Here is a 16,743-nt window from a genome sequence, read left to right as displayed (position 1 = left end):
AAAACAGTGTGCATGGCTAGGGTATTTAATTATCATCTTACGTTGAAAAGATGATAGTTCTCATACATGGAAGAAATGTTTAGTTCTAAAAATGCTTGCATTTTAATTCATGGCAAGTTGACATCGTGAGAGATGCATGGTTTTCACCACACAGTGGAAACAATTGAAGTTTCCCCACAGTCGAGTAAAAAGATCTTGTAAATGGACTACAATGAATATTTGTGCAGTGAATACGCATGGAATATTACATTGGCTACCGTTAGAATACACACTAATACAGCTCCTTGCAGCAGGCTGATGCAGATACACAGAGGTAGATAGACTGCATCAACATTTAGACTGCTTAAATGCTTCCCAACCAAAACTAGCAACCCCCCCGTCCTAATGCAGGTGCAGGGGACCTTTTTTCTGCGCCGTCAGAGTAAATTAACTAGTATATGCAAAAAATAACCTAAACAAAATGATGGTGGTAAATTAAAAGGCATCAATCATGAATGTTACATTAGCATAACTCCCTTTATATGTGTGCAGATACATGACAGGTGTGTGTATTTGCATATGTTACACGTAGACATTGAGACGACATGTTTGTAGGATTTAGAGAGGTCTCTACCCGGTGCAGGTAATTTGATGATGTCAGGGGCTTCCTCCAATGACCATGGGGGGAGAGTGTGGAAGGGGGAGGGGAGTCCTGGAATGACTTCACATTCCCTCTTGGTCTCTCCCTCTTTGAGCTGGTTGGGGACGTGCTGGGGGAAATTAACAGGATGATGAGTTGAGAGTCCACAATCTGTCACAGTTAGTGACTCACTACTGACAAACTCGGGTACAGATGTTTAAAAATGGGTTCTGACCTCCCTGCAAAGCAATATGTTTTGTTTTTAGTGAGTTGTTCCTGTTCAGCACACAGATGTGTCTTACCTCACTGTTGTCCTCTATGAGAGCAGCCAGCTGCGTCTCTCTCTTATGCAACTGACTGATGTGCTTAATGGGGTTGGTCAGAGCCTCTGCGTACTCTGAGAATACACACACACACACACACACACACACACACACACACACACACACACACACACACACAAAAACAAGACATGACATGCCTTAAGGTCATAGAGAACAGTACAATCACATATTGTGGACCAGTGGCAAAGTTGTTTGAGGTCTTTTATGTAAGTCCAAGTCAAGTCACAAGTTTTGGAGCAAATTCCAAGTCAAGGTGTTTGACTAACCTTAAGATTGCTAATTTTATTTGATTTCCAGTGCGTTCTCACCCTGGTGTTCATTAGGAATGTAGTCCTGAGCTTCAGCGTAAACCAGCAGAGAGGGCAGCAGGAGGGGCTGGTTCAGCTCATTCTTGAGGTTGATGTAGTGGTATCCTAGAAGGGAAGAGAGAAACAAATACATACAGAAATGACGACATGTGCATTGGTGCCGGGCAGTAAAAGGTACAGCAGACTCAACGAATGATGTTTCCACTGGATGCAGATGTGCAGTACATCTGTTTGGTTACCAGACTCAACTGTAAATACTTGAGTGTGTTTATGGGGGTTTGTGTGTGTGTGAACTGACCAGGTCTAACGGCTGACACAGGGAGGATCCGGTGTCCAATAAACTTGCCGTTTTCTTCAAACACCGCTATCCTCAGAGAGGCCAGTGTGGGGAGGACCACCTGGAGAGAGAGAGAGATAGAGAGAGAGAGAGAGAGAGAGAGAGAGAGAGACAGAGAGAGAGACACAGAGAGAGAGAGAGAGAGAGAGAGAGAGAGAGGTTGATCCCACAGGAGAAGTTTAGAAAGATTTTAAGAGTTAACAAAACAACAGACAATGAATAGTGAGAGACACATTTGAAAGACATTTAAAATCCTGGTATGTGCACCTTATTAAACACAAACATCTCATCGTCCCACACGGGGTCCAGCGAGTTCCCATTGGATGTTTTGGTTCTGTACTTCCTCTTTGTATCAGCAGGAAGTCCAAATATGTCCACTTCCACGTACACGCCCACCTTTTTATCGCTCAGAAACTGGCCTGAGATCACCTGGCGGATGTTAAATTATATATATATTTATAATAACAACGCTTAAAAAGAACTTTAATATCCAAAAAGGGTGACACTTTTTCTTTTCCCTTACCTTAATTTTGACAGTATTGGCGACTATTCCGTCCACTATGTTTTCTGTGAAAGGGTCAAAGTGCTTGTCCGTTCTCCTCATGAACTCGGGTTTCAGCAGGTAGCCGCTGTGGCCGTTGTACTCAAACACACCCATGTTCAGCTGCATGGGGAGGTCTGGTAGAGAGGAATGGAGAGATGAGGAAGGGGAAGGGGGGATAGAGGGATAAGAGAGAGGAAGAAAAGATTGGAAGATTGGTGTTTACAGGGATAAAGGTTTCACTTGGACATTGGAATTATTTATAAGGCTAAAGAGACACAGCATCTTCCAGTTACAGGAAGCAAAACTTTACATTCTAAAAGACCGTATTTATGTTTCTTGGTGGATGCTTTGTGCTTCATAAGCCGAGCTTACATGCATCTGAAATAACCGCACTCACCGAGGGTCTGGAAGTTTAGCGCCACCATCTGGCAGCCGACGTTCCAGAAGAGCTGAGGCATGTAATTGGAGCTGTCCACCCTCGTTCCTTTAGGGTAGATTCTGCTCAGCTGATTCTTATTGTACCTGGAGGAGTACTGTTAAGAGCCAAACTGGATATGTGGCCAGTGTGTGCGCACCGCATCAGCACAAAAGAGGCATTTGAACACACAGAAAAGATGATGCGTATACACATTAACGACTTCCTCAAAAGAAGTTTTCAAGGGATAACAAGCTTTCGGGGATACTCGACAAACTCGATGGGGGAGCTCTTCAGGGTGTCCATGCCTTTTGTTTCCACCAACGATGACATTTCAAAGAACTTCCTCCTCTCTGGTGGACAGACGGAGAGTGAAATGAGGGAAAGAAATTGATTTAGATAATCTGCATGCGGCATGTTCGTACGATAAGACTGGTCATTAACCACAAGAGAGTACACACAGCCGACCCGTCTGCCTAATGAGCTACATGGGAGAGGTGCTTAGAGCTAACGAGGCTCACACACACACACACACACTTACTGTTTGCCACCTCGAAGCTCTTGAATTTGACAGGCTCGATGTAGTTGACGAGGGTCGACATCTCCTCTGTGGCGTTCACCTCACTGCTGGCGGTACCCTGCGGGAGGCAGATAGCACTAATCCATCAATCAGCCTATCAACCAGTCAAACACGGCGTCGGCCCCGTTCCTGATGGCTCTTACCTCGTCAGAGTTTGGCTTTTTCAGCTCAGTTGTCGGTTCATCCTCCTCGTCCTCCTCGCTTTCCCCGTCACCTCCTAAGCAATGTTTTAAAAATACATTATGCGCCGCAACGGCCAACTTTACAGTCCACATGTCCGTCGGATGCTTTCTTCTACAACTCACCAATGGATTTGCGAGGCTCAGAGTCTTTGACCATCCTCTCAGCCAGCTTTTCCTCCCCGTTAGAAAGGAGCTGGCTTCCCTCGCCGTCCGTCAGAGGGCAGTCTACACAAAACCATAGTGTTAACGTTCAATTCATCTGGCATACATTAACCTTGTTTCAAGCATATACGTGGTAGATCATCTGTTGTTTTCGGTTACGTGCCATCATGGCCCAAGATAGTCCTGGTGTCGTTCCTCCGAACACTCGTCATAGTGCGTAAATGCAATGTAAACCTACAGATTCTCACTGAAGGAGATGCAGGTAGAGGCCTGAACTCACCGGGGTTGGACGTCAGCGGCTCCTCCTCTCTGCGTCTGATGCTGCCGCTACTCGAGGGTCGGTGGTATTGGTGCTTCTTCTTGTTTTTGATGAGAATCTTACCCAGCATCTCCTGTGGAGAAGGGAGGGCCTGACCGGGGACCAGCTGAAGACATATGACAGACATACAAGTAAACTCAGTCAAAATTGAACATTTGGAAAAAATAGAGTGGTACTGTGACCCTTGGCAGGAGTTCTATTTTTTTTTTAAGAATCGTAGGATTGCACTGAAAGTTGTGAACACAGAGAGGTTTATGAGGTCAAAAGCAATGCATCACAAGTTGTGTTTTTGTACAAAATGTTCAAGTTCATGGGCTGATCTGTGCCTCACAAGCAGTTTGATGGTTTACATGTTGATTAAGACCATGACAGCAGTCAAAAGATATTGGTAATTTTTTCCCGTGAGACATCACTCAAAATGGATTTTAGAGTTAAACAGACTTTAAATTAATAATATAAAGGAGTATCAAATGGTGTGTGTGTGTGTGTGTGGATCAGTCTTACCGGATATTTCTCTAGTGGTTCAATGAGTAGGGCGTCTCCAAAGATGGTCCTGCAGTACTCTGCCATTTTGGCCTGCTGCTTAGCCCTGACAGATTAAGAGACACAGGTTAGTTTCTGCTTCACTTCAGTCTTTGGTTTGGAAATAAATACCAAACTACAAACTGGATGATCTGACCATGTGCTGACAAACGCACTCATACAGACTGATCACACTTACGAATCTACGTGGTTCTCAAAGGACAGGATGAGGGGGTACGGTGAGGTCTTGAAGGCACTTTCTGCTATCGCCTCAATCACCTCCTACAGTCAGGGAAAGAACCAGAACATTTAAAAGGACATACTGTATACTGAATAAAATCTTGAAGTATGTGGTAGAATAAACATCTCCTCTGATTGTCAAGTGTTTCATGATGGCTTATGAGTAGTTGTTATTTCTAAAAAGCACAGCACAACTTTACCTTCATCATACAGTTATAAAGCAAAGACGAGCTTCTGATAATAGGAGCTTAAATATTTTTTGCGTCAGTTAATTTTGGCAACAGTTAATGGCACTGTGGAGACTTATATTTCTTCTGTTTGTGCGTCTCCATATTCAGCATTTCTGAAAAGAATTTGCTGACCAAACTGCACAAATGCACCAAGGTTGAGAGGTCCACACACACCACGACCCCTTAATAATTTCTATATTTTTAACAACCGGAAGAGGAGAAACAGCGTCTCAGCTTGTCACGGCTTCATAACAAGTACAGTAAAGTACATTTACACAGTGGATCTCTTAATATGAATGCTTCCATAAACATGAAAATATTGCACAGTGTATTGGATCACTTTTATAGAGTGGCAGTCATATATAAAGTGTAAAAACAGACAAACTCTGTGAAAACGCTGCACAGTAAATAGTATATGAGCAATAACCTCAGCAAGGTGACACAAATAAAGGACACAAAGACGTCAGGAGAATAATGCTGAGTAATCGAATGCCACGAGGCAGTGAGCACCACCTTAAAGGGGATCTCAGTGGTCATGGTGAACCCGTGGGTGATGTAGGGCTCCTCGTCTTGGGGCCGGCCCTTCCAGCAGTCCAGCTCCACACAGCGACAGCCAGTCAGCAGCACCTGCCTGTAAATCTCCACTGACGACAGACCGGTCAGCTGACCCACTGAGGGCAGACAGACAAAGGGAGGGACAGATGGTTTTAGAGTCAACAGATTAACGGTCAAGCTGAACGTGTTTCTTGTTCAATCTGAGGAGTGCACTTTCACCTGTGAGGTATGTGTTGTGCGAGGAATTGATAAAGTAGTGAGACAGTGGTTGGTTCATGTCATCGATGATATCCAGCCTCTCTGGAGGCACGATGCTGTTTTCCTCTCCTTCCAGATACCGACTGAAAGCCTGCAAGCTGATCTGGTCTGAGAGAGAGAGGCAGAGAGAGAGAGAGAGAGAGAAAGAGAGAGAGAGAGAGAGAGAGAGAGAGGACGTGTTTACGGACTATAAAAAAGGTCAAACTTGTTTTCGAAAGTGGGACCAGCGTCCATCTGCTCACGGCAAGGACTGGAAGATGCCCTACTACATTTACGTCATGTGCTCCAGCAGTAAACTGGCCAAAAGAGCAAAAGGCTGTTTTCGGACGTCAACCTTCTGAACACTGTGGGCTGGATGGTGGATAATCTTACAGATTTTGGCTTAACGGTGTCCTAGCAGAGCCGCTCACGGGAGCCAGGCTCTGTTTGTCCCCCAGTTTTGGAGAGTTTTTCCACAACAAAACACGTGGAGGATTCACAGATGACTCCCACATGCAGGGTGTTTTAATGAAAGGAAAGAGATATGGGCCTTTTAGAAATGGACAACCTGCTGCAATAAAACACCAGATAAAATCAATCATACCTATAAAACTATAATTATACGAGTACTGCTGCAGCTGATAAACCTCGCTTTGGGACAAACAGATACAATCTGCAAGAGGATGCAGCTGCAAGTCCACTGACCTCTTAATAGTATTTTAATGGGACTCACTTTTGATTCAGCAGCTTAAAAAGATCAGTGTATCATGGGGGAGCACACCAACAGGCCAAAGAACCTTAGACTGATTTATATTAGCAGCTATGATTCACAATATAAGATTTTAAGATACTCTGGATATAAGCATCTAAATGTCGGGAATGTGAAGAGAAGAAAAAAAGCACACTCAAAGTTGCTAACCTCTCTCCAGCTGGCTGGCGTTGGTCTCGTATTTCTCCATGATCTGTCGGACCTGTTCTTTTTTCAGCGGAGGGTACAGCACCTCGTTCAGTCTGGAGTCCCGCTGCCTGTGGTTAATGAAGTCCATCAACTGGTCCAAAGAGATGAATGGCTTCCTCTTGGAGCCACTGGAGCAAAGAGATACATTTACTACATTTATGGTCACTCAGACGGTACAGGTTGTGAACATTACTGGGAGCCCAAGACAAATAACTAGAGCACCATTACTGAAGGGTGGGTGTTGTAACTTAGATCTGGCAAAAGTGAATTTACATATCATTATCATAGAACATCACGGTTTGTGAAAGCGTTATAACGTGTCACAAACCTCTCCTCAAAGATGCTTTGTATCTCGGGCCGGAGGCAGAGGCTGTCGAAAAACTTATGGAAGTCATCCCACGTGAAATCATCTGGCTTTATTCCCTCCGACTGGAGGAGGACGGTGAGGATTGTGTGGAAAGAAAAAGAGAAATAATGGAATTTGCATTAATATTATTATGCAGGATCACACGTGCCACTGTTTCAGTAAAATGCATTCTGGTCTCCACTACCGATATCCAAAATATTGAAACCCTTGCTTTATTGTTGAATTTCTAACACAAGTATTCCAAACTATGAAGTATTGTGAATTATGTAGGTTGTTTTTTTAAAGCACCATATAACACTGATGACACTATCAGCTGTGGATCAGATTCTCCTCCATCTTCACCCACTTTGTGTGATCCCCTATTCAACCAGCAGGAGGCACCAGAGTACAACAATACTGAGAGAGAGAGAGCGAGAGAGACAGACACATGCTGACAGTGCAGTGGGCCCTTATTCAAAAAAAGAAATGTCTTGTGACTCCAAATTGATTTTTGGGAAAGATTGCACAGACTAATAACACACAAGAAGCCTAGTTTTAAACTGCCAAACTTGTGGTACCTTGCACTGCATTCACAAGCAAAGCATTCGACAACGTTGGACTCTGAAGTTTGGAAGAATCAATGAAGACAGGATTTATAATATTTAAACTTCTGTAATCGTGGCTTCTATAAAACGATGAATTGTGGATTGGCTCATTTGCTTTCTTGTCAAAAGTTAGACGAGAAGACTGACACCACTCTCATGACTGTGTGGTAAATATGAGGGTCAGCAGCTGGTTAGCTTAGCTTAGCACATAGACTGGAAACAGAGGCAAACAGCTAGCTTGCCTACCAGCATTGTTATAAGCTCACTAATTAACATGCTTTAGCTTAAAAACAATCTTAAAAATCTGTAACTCTGTTGACAGTTCATTCAAAGCCTGCAGCCCCTTTTTGCCTTCCTTACATTGCTAAAGGCATGCAAAGAATGCTGTGCAACACCACAGGGTGACGGACTGAGCTGCAGCGATTCGAATCTCATGTAAGAACCGACACACAAAGCACTCGCATGTCCTGTGGTCTGTGAGGATTACCCTGTTATTGACGAGGCCGCACTGCTCCAGAGCCGTCTCCACTCGCTTTTTATCTGAAAACATCTTGAGAATGCTAAAAGAAACAGAGAGTTTGGAGAGATAACAGTCACTGCTCAATATATTTTTTTTGTATCATGAGTCAAACCCTTCACATGAAACAGAGAAACAGCAGAGTGTGAAAGGATTACATTGATATGAATGACAGGGCGGACCAAAAACCAGCTAGAACTGATAACGACGAGTTGAACTCGAGGGGAGAGAACGTGGAAGAGAGACAGAGAAGAGGAAAGGAAACCAGAAGTGGAGTGCACTGGTGTTTAAAACGCTGTATAGAGAGTAAAAAGTGGTTTCTCACTTCTTCACAGGAATTTTTCCATCCTGATTCACCTGCAGCTTTAACTTAGTGTACCTGAAACAGAGAGAGAGAGGCTTTAAAAAACACACAATAATGATCTAAAATCAGTTCGCTAATGTCAAGATAAGACGCACACAGCTTCTTACGCTTTGAGGAGGAAAGTGTGCCGTGATGCATTCTGGGAAAGTATGTTTGTGGCCAAAGTGAACAGCTCATCTGTCCAAATCTGGAAACACACAGGCACAAGATGATAAAACAAGGTTGTTTGACGGTTTGTCGAATGTACAAACTAAGGGAAATCGTTTCTATATACAACACACAGGAAAAAAAATCCCTCTTTACAACTCCTAAACACACACATGCCTGTATGTCAACATCGTAAAGTGAGCAATCAGCATATGTCCTGAAACAAGCAGGGAGGGGGTAAGGAGGAAGGCATGATAGGAAGGAAAGAAGGAAGAAATATTAAAAAGGCAAGTAAAAGTAAGTGAGGAGGCAACGGGATGATGGCAGCGGCGCCGGTTTCCCTGGTTACCTTCGCTGCATCTTTCTGCATGGCCTGGAAGTTGAGGAAGGAGATGTTGACAAGATCGTTGCCATGGACGACGGTTACCAGCTTCCCTTCAACGTTGTCGCCCTTACCGAAGCCCAGTACGTCCCGCAGCTTTGCGTCCTGACACACACACACACACACACACACACACACACACACACACACACACACACACACACACACTTATACCTTCATACTCTTTGAGACATTGAATGTGAACAACCCAAACAAACACCCAAACACACACACACACACACACACACAATCTCTCCACCCTTCCCGCTCCTCCCCAGCTCTCTGAGAACAGTAAATGTGATGCATGTGGCGTAGCACTCTGATCTAATTAACCAAACGACTCTTTCCTCCTTTTTAGATCACTCTTTCTCTCCCACCAACTCTCTAACGCTCAATGTCTCTCCCTCAATTATCATTCACTCCCTCCCTCTTTCTCTCGTCTCGCTTTCAATTAAATTAATTTACTTGGAAGACTGTTTATCCAGAAAAGTACAGAATACAAACAGTGCATTGCTATTAAGCAGCGAGCGAGACATTGAAGGATCAGAGCACTAAAATCAGGCAAAAACGACACAAGTCATTCCGTGTGACTAAAGATGATACACAGTCCTCAAGAAATTATTTTCTTTGGAACCTCTATCGGCCAAAGAAATGGTCCTCGTAAAACTGTTGGCAGGGTGTTCTCTGGATCTTTCAGAGCATCAATAGTAGCATTGCTTCTGGATATAAATACTGTGAAAATGTTTAAAGGTTTTAAAGAGTTAACAGATGTTTTGGCCAACAATAGAGCATCTAAATATTATCATCTTATGAAGTTGGTATGGAAAACTCAACAAACGGTTGCATTTTTACACATTCAGCGCCTAATGAATATATTAACTAATATTCCTCAACTCCTGAGGGAAGTATCTCACTCTTCAGCTGCTAAATGCTCCACTACGTTCAGCAGCTAGGCGCTGACATTGTGTGTCTGTGCTGGGCAGAAAGTGTACAGTTAGTTTACCAGAACCTCTATCAGGGCATAACCAGAGCAATATCCATATGCTTCAACAAGAACACGCATCTTAATCCCTCGGCCAGATCTAGGATCTTACACAACGACTTCCTCACCAACAGTCACCGGTTATATCACTTCCTGTCAGCCGGCTCATTAGCGCTCTCTCACCTTTGCGGAAGCACACACACATACAGTGGAGACGCGCACACACACACACACAAGCACGCACACGCATCTTTCGGTGACAGTCACACTCGAGCATCACATTTCTGGTCAGAGAACTAAGTCATCAACAGCAGGAGGCGACAGCTTCTTTCTCTCACACACACACACACATTACTAACCTTTGGTTGTTTGGCGTATTTCCCAGTTCTGGTGTCCCTGATGGTGTTGATGTCCAGAATCTCCACCTCCTAAATGACAGACAGGTGTCAGACAATCACTCGATGACACATCCATATTCCATATTAATCCATATAAATCCATATTAGCGAATGAGGGGAAAAAGGGGACACAGTGAGATTAGTTGAGGGGCTCTTCTCCTTTGATACATCTTATTTTTGGCCACACTTGTGGTGTTGTTCTAGGATTGGCCGTGTTGATTGGTTGGTCTGTCCACCACTTTGGTCCGGACTGAAATATATCTCATTAGCCATAGGATGGTTAGCCACAAACTCATGTTCAGACAGTAACTGTTCCGAGACAATGTACTTGACATTGGTGATCCTTTTTAGGAGGTTTTAAGTGAAATATCTCTAGAACAAAAGACTGGATGGCGATGACACGTGGTCCGAACTTTCATGTCCTCTTCAGGAAGAAGTGCAACGTTCAACAAGTAAATGGCGGGGTATAGACAATCTCGTTGGGCTGAGCTTTACTTTACTAATTCACTCAGTAGACAATATTAGCATGCCATCACATGGAACTAAGAAGGTGAACATGGAAAGACATGATGTCAGCATTTAGTTTAAAAGCACCACTGAGTCGCTAGCATTTCTTAAGTTTGCAATTAATGTAAGAAGCAACAGGCAGTTCATCCTCAGTCCAGCATTTCTCCTCCTTTCCATTAAATCCCCTTTTATCAGATTCCCCTGCTTCTCTAGACATAAAACACAACCAGTGACATATACACTCCAAGTGTGTGTGTGTCCGTGGAAAACAGAGCAACAGAACCTTTGGAGAACTCTGTGCGCCACACACACACGCACACGCACACGCACACTTCTTAGGAAGAGACCTGCATGACTGATACTGCAACACAGATAAGGCCTGTATGAATGCACTGCACAGAGCAGAAAGGACACTAGACTACTGCATGAAAGCAAGCGATGACTGAACGGCCCCCTAAGCCTGAAGGACAGCGTGGTCTGGAAGGGAAGACGAGGCATGAGACGAAAATGGGAGGGATGGACAAGAGGGGGAGTGTGGTCGTAAACCCAGCCATAAACACAGAGGACGCACTGTAAATATTTGTTTAGCCCTGCACTCATTCCCCGAACGTTCTTACTACATCCATGTCACTCTTCTGGTGTTGTTTTCTCCTCATCTTTGTCCCCATCGAGGCTTCGAGTGCATTTGAAGGACACTATTTACATTTCCCCTCCGTCTTAAGATGTTCCATTAATGAACGAAAACAACAAATGTTTAGGTCTCTCTTCTCCTCGGCCTCGTTTTATCCACGTTCTCCCCCGTACTTCCTTTCCAAAAAACAACAGCCAAGACAAACTCATGAAGTCACTATCCTGAGATTCAAGTCTTGAAACTCATGTCTTCTCCATTCCTTTAGTCGGGCTGTGAGGTCATCTCCCTGTTGGCTGTCCACACCCCTGGGATTGGCCACGAGTAAGAAAAGGTCAGACGTGTTGGACCAATCGGATTAAACTCTGTCTCAAACTTTGTCCTCTGATTGGCCTGTGGAGATTAACTTACTTCCTGGGGGAATAAACCACTTCTGGATCTGTACGACACGCATGCACAGACTTTCGCATGCAGTCATACACAGACACACACATACCCCCCCCCCCCACACACACACACACACACACCTCCTCTCCCACAGGCCGTGGTTTCATTCTGCCATTGCGACTCCTTGGAGACCGCGGTAATGAGACTACAACTTTGTCTGCCGCCTGTGTGTGTGTGCGTGTAACAGTTCACATTTTCTCACTGGCTAGTAATGTAAAACACACTATGACACAGACGCAGCAATATACAGGCAGGCATATCCTCGACATGCAGGTCCCGACTTGTGAAACATCCTGACCTGTTGAGCAAGACAGGGTGTCTGTGTGACTGAGTGTGTTGGTGTGTGTGTGCATGAGAGTGTGGAGAAGCACACATTAAAATGCATGTGACACAGAAAGCGTGAGCAATTCTTCGCCAGGGAACCTTCACTTCAGTACAAATGTGTCAGCGTGTGATCAGAAAAAGTGAAATGTGGGCCCTTTTGGCACATAGTTGTGTATCCACGCGAGCACTCGACGTGGTGTGTGTGTGTCCGCGTGAAGGTCGGTCATCTCTGGGAGCACATTCCTGAGTTATTCCTGCCTTCTGCTCAGTTAGCGTGTGTGTCTGCGTTTCAAGTGTGTAATATTTAGCCAGTCAGGGCAGCTGGAGCGCTCCATTCATCTCCCCGTGCCGCGAAGCTCAAAACACAGCTGACTCCATTCATCACATCGGACTCGGCTGCAGGCTCGTTATTGCTCCAAATGAGTCTGGGTGAGAGTTTTCCAGGAGTCGTGTTGTGATGAAGTGCAATAATTTACTTTAATTTGCCGTTTCTGCCTCATGTACTGCTGCCTCAGTGAGTGATTTCTGACATCTTCCAGAATGCACTTCCTTACCAATTTGAAAGAATGTTGTAAACTTAGTTGCACTAAGCTGTTGATGACATGGGCAGAGGAGTGTGTATTGCAGCTTGTATTCAAAACAATGCACATGCTGTTGCGATGCAGTCGGCCCTGTTGAGTCCTCCCTCTCGGGTGCTCAGGAAGCGATACCAACTGGATGTTTCTCCGTCGGTTCATATTTTCTGCTCACCACAGAAGCAGTGAACTAAGCTGTCAAATGACGGTGTATCATATAGCAGTGTTTCCCATGAATCGCCAAGACTGTGGTGGCCCGCCACAGTCAAAGCAGCAGCGCCGCCGTTTCATAACGAAGCAAAGATACTGTTCACTTCTCCATAGCTGACCGGCCCCGTTCCTCACAGCAGCCGGCTCGAGTTTGGCTCGGAAAGTCAAAAAAGTGTCTCCTTGGATTATAATTATTGGTCAGTTGCTGTGGAATCACTTTAATGTTGTAGCTGGTGATTAGGCTTTATGCTACTTAATAATACATCATCATTTATTTGTTGATTTATATTTTGCATTGAGAATATGAATCTGCAAAAGGACCCCAACTAGTAGCTCATTTCCGTCTGAGATGTAGTGTAGTAGAAGTTTTTAAGTTACACAAAATGGAAATACTTAAGTAAAGTCCAAGTATCTTAAAAAAAAGTATCCTAAATGTACACTGCTTGAGCAAGAGAACAACATTCTTACAAGAGCACAAAGTTCTTAGCTTTCAAATGTACAACATTTTCTTCTGCTGGAGCCCCAGAAAGATATGAGAGCAGTATTGATCCGGTCATCTGACTCTGCATCACTCAAAATGTTCACGAACTATTGCTGTAAATCTCTTCTGTCTTACACATGATCCTTTGGGTAATATGCAGTTGCGTGCATAGGTGTTTATTTTATCCAACAATGGCTTTTAGGTCAGTCTATATCTAGACACTAAAGACAAGAACAGTAAAGGTTAATGTACTTTGATTGGGCCCTTGTTGACTTACTCCTTTCCTTCCTTCCTTCATTTATTTGATTCACTCTTCGCCTCCCCTCCTCCCTACTGCCCTCTCTATTCATCTTCTTAAGATTATAAAAATACGAAAAGGGCAACTAAACAATCACGAGAGCGCCGCTCCTTTCCTGTGACTGTCCTGCGTGCGCGTTTGAAAGATCCCCCCTTAACATGCCAGGCACATGATGACGGCATGTAGGAAACCAATCCTCCTGAACCCCCACACACACACACACACACACACGTGCACACACTAACACACACACAGTGCCAGGACAGCCTACTGTACATCCCCGCCCTCTGCCGCTTGGCTGCGACCCAACCGGCCAATCAGTCCGGAGGACAGGCGAGGAGGGGAGAAGTCGCCTCGCCAGAAGAAGACTTTAAAGGACACAGAAACATCGGAGAAGTAGAACAAAGAGACCTTCAAACTGTTTTATGGCCGCGATGGGAGAGTTGGCAAGGTGTTTAGAGAAAGAAAAGGAGGGAACACTTAATACCCCTGTGAAACATGGGATAGCTCTATAACTCTGTCCACGTCGCCTCGTAATATTTTCATACTTCATTTTCTACCTCTCCTCCACTATCACTCCATCCTGTATCTGTTTCTCTCTTTGTCTTTCCTCCTCTTTCAGTTGTTTCATATTTCAGCGGTCTGGGAGGGCAAAAATGAAGAGTGAAGCGTTTTAGCCACTTAGCCGACAGACTGATCCTGAGGGATTTGTAATCAGTGAAATATTAGAATCTACAGGAAGAAGAAGGAGAAGAAAAAGAAGAAGAAAATAAAACATGACAGAGAAAAAAAATGAAGTCCAAATGTACCAAGGAGGAAAAACATAATTTATGAATGGGGAAGCAAAAACAAGAAGAACATCAACACAATGAAAACACGTCCAAGTGTCTCAAAGTGCAAATAAATAAAAAAGGCAGAGCTGGACCAAAAACATACGAAACAAAAATATTTGAAGTAGTCATAAATCTCCCACAAAACACAAACATACATGGATCAGCGATGGCGAACTTGAAGCGTGCGCACACACACACACACACGTGTGCAAAAACACACACACACACACACACACGGATAAATGTGTCGTTGTATGCGAGTGTGTTAGTTTAAAAGGAATTTGGGATGTCCATATCTGTTCACTAAACATGAGGCGTTTAGAGGGTGCACATGAATGTTGTTAATAATCCCTCATTGCACAGGACAACCATGTCATCTGGCATCTGTGATGGCAATTTTATGAATTTTCATGTTATTTACAGTAGAAATGATGTCTAAAACTATTTAAAAAAAAATAGTATTAAAGGTTTGATGACCCAGCATTATCTTTATGGTTTAATTTCTTAGCTGCTCCTCCACACAAAGTTTCAGTCGCTGAGCAGAGAGACTGGCACAGGACTGCGTAGTGTACACACACTCAGACAGACACACACTCTTTTTGGAGGAAGCATCTGCTTAGACAATAGATTCGATACCGTGCGGCGGCTCAGTTCTTCATACAGCAAAGAACTAACTGACTGTCTACTATGCTGTGTGTGTGTGTGTGTATGTGTGTGTGTGTGTGTCAGAGTGCAAAAGTGACAACTGCTGTGCCATGTGCACAAACAGATAATGTCAACATAAAATGAAACGTGTGACCGAGCGAAGTAACCAGAAGAAAGGACTAAGAGAGGAAGCTATCATATTATCTACAGACACACTCAACTTCCTCTACGAACCGCTCACTGTGTGTGTGTGTGTGTGTGTGTGTGTGTGTGTGTGTGTGTGTGTGTGTGTGTGTGTGTGTGTGTGTGTGTGTGTGTGTGTGTGTCCTCCTGCACAAGTGTGTGCGCTTGTTATGTAAACCCCTTGTTCCAAGTTAATTCCTTGTGGATGTTTGACTTGAGCCGGGGATATAATCTCTATTAGATCTACTTATACCTGCCAACTATCGTTCTACTTAAATTCAGCTGGCGCACACACACAAACACACACACACAGTTTAAAGAGGCTGCGTCTCCATTAAAAGCTTGCCATGTACTGTGCACACACACGTGTACACATAGACCAGTGTCACCAATTTTGTTGGGTTGCACTGCCTCAGCATCGGGCAGTTAATCGTTAGTCATTCGATAGAAGATTAATCAACCCTTTTTATGATCAATAGATTTTTAAAGACGTTTAAGGCATTAATCTAGGAGAAATGCTATAAATTAGCTAGTTTTAGCTCAAACATTGAATTTGTTTGAGTTGGTTGGACGAAATAAGCAATTTTGAGATGTCAGCTGACAGTTTTTCCATTGAAGGAATAGCTGGCATTTGGGAAATAAATCCTTCTCTTTCTCAGATGAGAAGATTGATGCAACTCTCATGTCCGTACACTAAATATGAAGCTACAGTCAGCAGACGATTAGCTTAGCTTCGCTCATTGGGGAAATTCAATTTTATCAACTCCTCATTGGGGAAATTCAATTTCCCCAATGAGGATTAATAAAGTACTTCTTAAAGACTGTAAACGGGAAACAACGGTAATACAATCAGCCGAGGAATGTCATTGTGCCTCGTAATTGTCCTGCATATATAAAACCACAGATTTACATTTTTACACCTTGGTTTTTGTACGGATTAAAAACACCAGATATACAAACTGTTTTAAACCCAAACCACTCGCACCACTTCTTCTCACTGACACGGTTCAAATAACTTTAATACCACCAGCAACTCTAGTAAGTATGTGGTGACAGCATGTGGAGCAGTCCCCTTGGGTGTTTGTTTAAGTCACATCCCAGGTGTGTGTGTGTGTGTGTGTGTGTGTGTGTGTGTGTGTGTGTGTGTGTGTGTGTGTGTGTGTGTGTGTGTGTGTGTGTGGCCCCCCCCAATCTGGTCAAGGTATGTCAAATCAATTCCACGTCATTAGGAGGCTAAATTGGACTTCTGTGGTAACTCAATTACATCCCTGGGGGCAAATGTCTTAAAGCCTAAAGGTGCTATTGCCATGACCTGTACA

The 16,743-nt window shown here is 43.9% G+C and overlaps 1 protein-coding gene across 1 annotated transcript in view; it reads right to left on the bottom strand.

Moving 5' to 3' along the window:
• plcb3 (phospholipase C, beta 3 (phosphatidylinositol-specific)) overlaps nucleotides 1-16,743 on the bottom strand; it is a gene marked incomplete at both ends in the record, with an annotated part of 37,557 nt that overhangs the window by 4,220 nt on the left and 16,594 nt on the right. The window contains 23 exons of the mRNA XM_079215957.1: nucleotides 614-749; nucleotides 922-1,016; nucleotides 1,272-1,376; nucleotides 1,570-1,669; nucleotides 1,876-2,037; nucleotides 2,132-2,286; nucleotides 2,550-2,674; nucleotides 2,836-2,920; nucleotides 3,109-3,205; nucleotides 3,291-3,364; nucleotides 3,453-3,554; nucleotides 3,772-3,916; nucleotides 4,315-4,399; nucleotides 4,532-4,614; nucleotides 5,316-5,473; nucleotides 5,577-5,723; nucleotides 6,514-6,680; nucleotides 6,881-6,981; nucleotides 7,991-8,063; nucleotides 8,346-8,399; nucleotides 8,492-8,571; nucleotides 8,881-9,018; nucleotides 10,255-10,323. Of these exons, the coding sequence (XP_079072083.1) occupies nucleotides 614-749; nucleotides 922-1,016; nucleotides 1,272-1,376; nucleotides 1,570-1,669; nucleotides 1,876-2,037; nucleotides 2,132-2,286; nucleotides 2,550-2,674; nucleotides 2,836-2,920; nucleotides 3,109-3,205; nucleotides 3,291-3,364; nucleotides 3,453-3,554; nucleotides 3,772-3,916; nucleotides 4,315-4,399; nucleotides 4,532-4,614; nucleotides 5,316-5,473; nucleotides 5,577-5,723; nucleotides 6,514-6,680; nucleotides 6,881-6,981; nucleotides 7,991-8,063; nucleotides 8,346-8,399; nucleotides 8,492-8,571; nucleotides 8,881-9,018; nucleotides 10,255-10,323 (2,536 nt within the window). The remainder of the gene's footprint in view (nucleotides 1-613; nucleotides 750-921; nucleotides 1,017-1,271; nucleotides 1,377-1,569; nucleotides 1,670-1,875; nucleotides 2,038-2,131; nucleotides 2,287-2,549; nucleotides 2,675-2,835; nucleotides 2,921-3,108; nucleotides 3,206-3,290; nucleotides 3,365-3,452; nucleotides 3,555-3,771; nucleotides 3,917-4,314; nucleotides 4,400-4,531; nucleotides 4,615-5,315; nucleotides 5,474-5,576; nucleotides 5,724-6,513; nucleotides 6,681-6,880; nucleotides 6,982-7,990; nucleotides 8,064-8,345; nucleotides 8,400-8,491; nucleotides 8,572-8,880; nucleotides 9,019-10,254; nucleotides 10,324-16,743) is intronic.

The sequence above is a fragment of the Taurulus bubalis genome (genome assembly GCF_910589615.1).
Source record: "Taurulus bubalis genome assembly, chromosome: 3".
NCBI classification, from domain to species: Eukaryota; Metazoa; Chordata; class Actinopteri; order Perciformes; family Cottidae; genus Taurulus; species Taurulus bubalis.
This window is presented reverse-complemented; position numbering and strand designations above follow the sequence as displayed.